The sequence below is a fragment of the Alosa sapidissima genome, chromosome 15 (assembly GCF_018492685.1).
Source record: "Alosa sapidissima isolate fAloSap1 chromosome 15, fAloSap1.pri, whole genome shotgun sequence".
Classification (NCBI taxonomy): Eukaryota; Metazoa; Chordata; class Actinopteri; order Clupeiformes; family Clupeidae; genus Alosa; species Alosa sapidissima.
This window is the reverse complement of record NC_055971.1, coordinates 16,354,958-16,357,457: the sequence shown is the minus strand read 5'-3', so window position 1 is coordinate 16,357,457 and position 2,500 is coordinate 16,354,958. Positions and strand designations below refer to the sequence as shown.

The following is a 2,500-nucleotide window of genomic DNA, read 5'->3' as shown; positions in this document are numbered from 1 at the left end:
TCTCTCTCTCCACACACTATCCTTCCCTGCCTTTCTTTTCTGCTCATCTCCTGAGGATATTGCTGTGATACAGGCTGACTCTTCATCCTGACTCTTTCTTTTTGTCTGGTTTCAGACAGACTGATCCTCCCTCACGTAGTGTCTGCAGTTTTGAAATCTGATCCCTCTGTATTGACTCTTTAACTCTTCAACTGTGTTTTCTGATTGATGTTTTTTCCTGTTTTTGTTTTGTCTGGCTTTTCTTTTTCCCCTGCTTATCCATTGCATTGGCCTTAGTATTTTCATGGGAAGTTCACGAGCAGGGAGCCTAGTCTCGTATGCACCCCCCGCCCCCCCGGGGAAAGAAGAAGCACTGAGGCCCTGATATTCCAAGCATGTGAAGTGCAATCCTCCATCATGGCCGCCACTTTTCTTCTCTTTTCTTTCCTTCTCTTTTTCTTTTTGACCACCAAAAGGAAACCAAAGACACAGATCACAGTGTGAAAAGGAGACGAGACATCTTTTTACCTCTCACTGCTGTGCGAGGCACTGACAGGAGCAGTGAGAGGAAAATCAATGAAATGTGGAAAAAAGGAGACAAAAAAAGAAAAGAACAAAGAGTTCTCCAAATGGACATCTTCATTTATAGCATCCCAGACAGGTACTCCAAGTACACCTTTGAAGCATAAAGCGTTCCTTAAAACACACACACACTCACACACACACACACACACACACACACACAAGAACACAATGACTGCCAAAAATAGAGTGATAATTGTGGACGGAGCGTGACTGGATGCTGTGAACTCTCCCATTCACCCATGAAACTCAATTTCTCTGTGAGCTTTTTCTCATTTCCTCCCACTGGACGGCTCCCATGGCCCCTGCGCTAAGCTAATCATCCTCCGGCCACCACAGACCACAGACCAGACGACGCTGGTCCTACGTCACTGTCTAGTGGCCTTTCTCTGGGACGACCACATCCATACAAATCAATCTGTACATTCATTGTGCATTCAGTTACCTATTCACTATGCTGCTGAATATGCTACCTCCTTTTGCTGTGGTAACCCAGTGGCATTTTTTGATTGACAACGGCAACAGTATCTGATACTGTAAGGCAATGTTCATTCGGCAAGTCTAGGGGTCACGTGAGGGATCAGCATTTCGGATCCGTTTTGAACAACAATGATGTTGACATCGGATATGAACAGAAACGCTATCAGCTAGCTCAAATGGCGCGGCTAGTCAGGCAGGGTGTCTTGCATTGCCAAGGTCAGAGGTTCACTTCCACAGAAACACAAGCTAGCTGAAATACAGTATAGACCCTTATTATTCAGTAAACCCCATATTTGCTGCTGTAGCACCTGTCAAGCGTCTTCATACTGCTGGTAGAAAACTGGTACTGATAGAGACACTAGATCTACTTGATGGTGCAGACAGATGGATGGAGGTCAGGGAGTCTTACCCGCACGGGGAAGCTGCATTTGCCCTTGCGCACCGCCTCCTCGTCGGCCTGCCACTGGTGGGGTCGGCTGGCCTCGGGCACGTATGTGGGCTTCTTCCGGCGAAGGCTCTGACGCAACTTATTCATCTCCAGACTCTCTGGCTCCCGGCTGCTGCAAAAGCCCAAGAGAGAGGAGGATGGAGAGAGAGAGAGAGAGAAAGAAAGAGGAAGGGAAATATATAGAGAAAAGGAGGTCAGCAGTGTACAGTATATGGATCACTAAAAAGGTCAGTTACTGACACGATGACATGGCTACACAGAGAACGGCATGACTTGCTGACTGTATAATGTGTTGTTGATCCCATCTCGTCCTTATAGACATATGGCAATTAATTTCTCATTATCACTTGTGGCTTAACTCCCGAGGAACCACTAAGCCTTTGGTGATTTGCATTTTCAAACAAGGGCAAACAGAAACAGATATTTACAGTGATACACAACAGAGAAATGCACTAAAGTAAAATGTTAAACCCCACAAAAATGCTAAAACTCTCCCTCTCTTTCTCTCTCTCACACACACACACACACACACACACTCTTTCCCCCTTTCCGCAGCTGTGTATCATCCCCCTGTTTATGTGGCTTAATTAGGCCATTCATATTTTCTGCTTGATTTGCATTGCTAATTCCATTCCCTTGCATAATGAAACATGACACCATCAAAACAGCTTCTGCTTAAGAATGCTAATTTCTGCTTCCAGAAAGAGGCCAATTTCCTCCCCGCACAACATCGCCGCCAAACAACCACCTAATGAACAACACTCTGTAAACAACCCCAGCAAGCAGCCACCACCACCGACCAACTTCATGGCAGACTTTAAGACAAGCGTGTCACCGACCGAGGATTTAGTAACTCTCAGCTGAGTTGAAGTGCAGACGTTCAACACAAAAGAAGTCAAACAGAAAGAGTTGAAAGAGTTGAAAGAGTTACCGCTTCGTCATCCGTATAGGCATCTCTCCTGTTGGCCTCGCTCTCCTCTCACCAGTTCCTCTGTTTGCTTACGAGCGTGT

At 46.0% G+C, this 2,500-nt stretch overlaps 1 protein-coding gene across 6 annotated transcripts in view; it reads right to left on the bottom strand.

Annotated features, from left to right (window-relative positions):
• Positions 1-2,500, bottom strand: part of numbl (NUMB like endocytic adaptor protein) — a 49,294-nt gene that overhangs the window by 13,916 nt on the left and 32,878 nt on the right. For 4 of the 6 annotated variants that reach the window (XM_042063058.1, XM_042063056.1, XM_042063060.1 and 1 more), the window contains exon 2: positions 1,451-1,601. In XM_042063058.1, coding sequence (XP_041918992.1) covers positions 1,451-1,576 — 126 coding nt within the window. In that variant the 5' untranslated portion in view covers positions 1,577-1,601. Of the gene's footprint in view, positions 1-1,450; positions 1,602-2,420 lie in introns of all 6 variants that reach the window. The other 2 variants (XM_042063057.1, XM_042063059.1) reach the window with 2 other exon arrangements.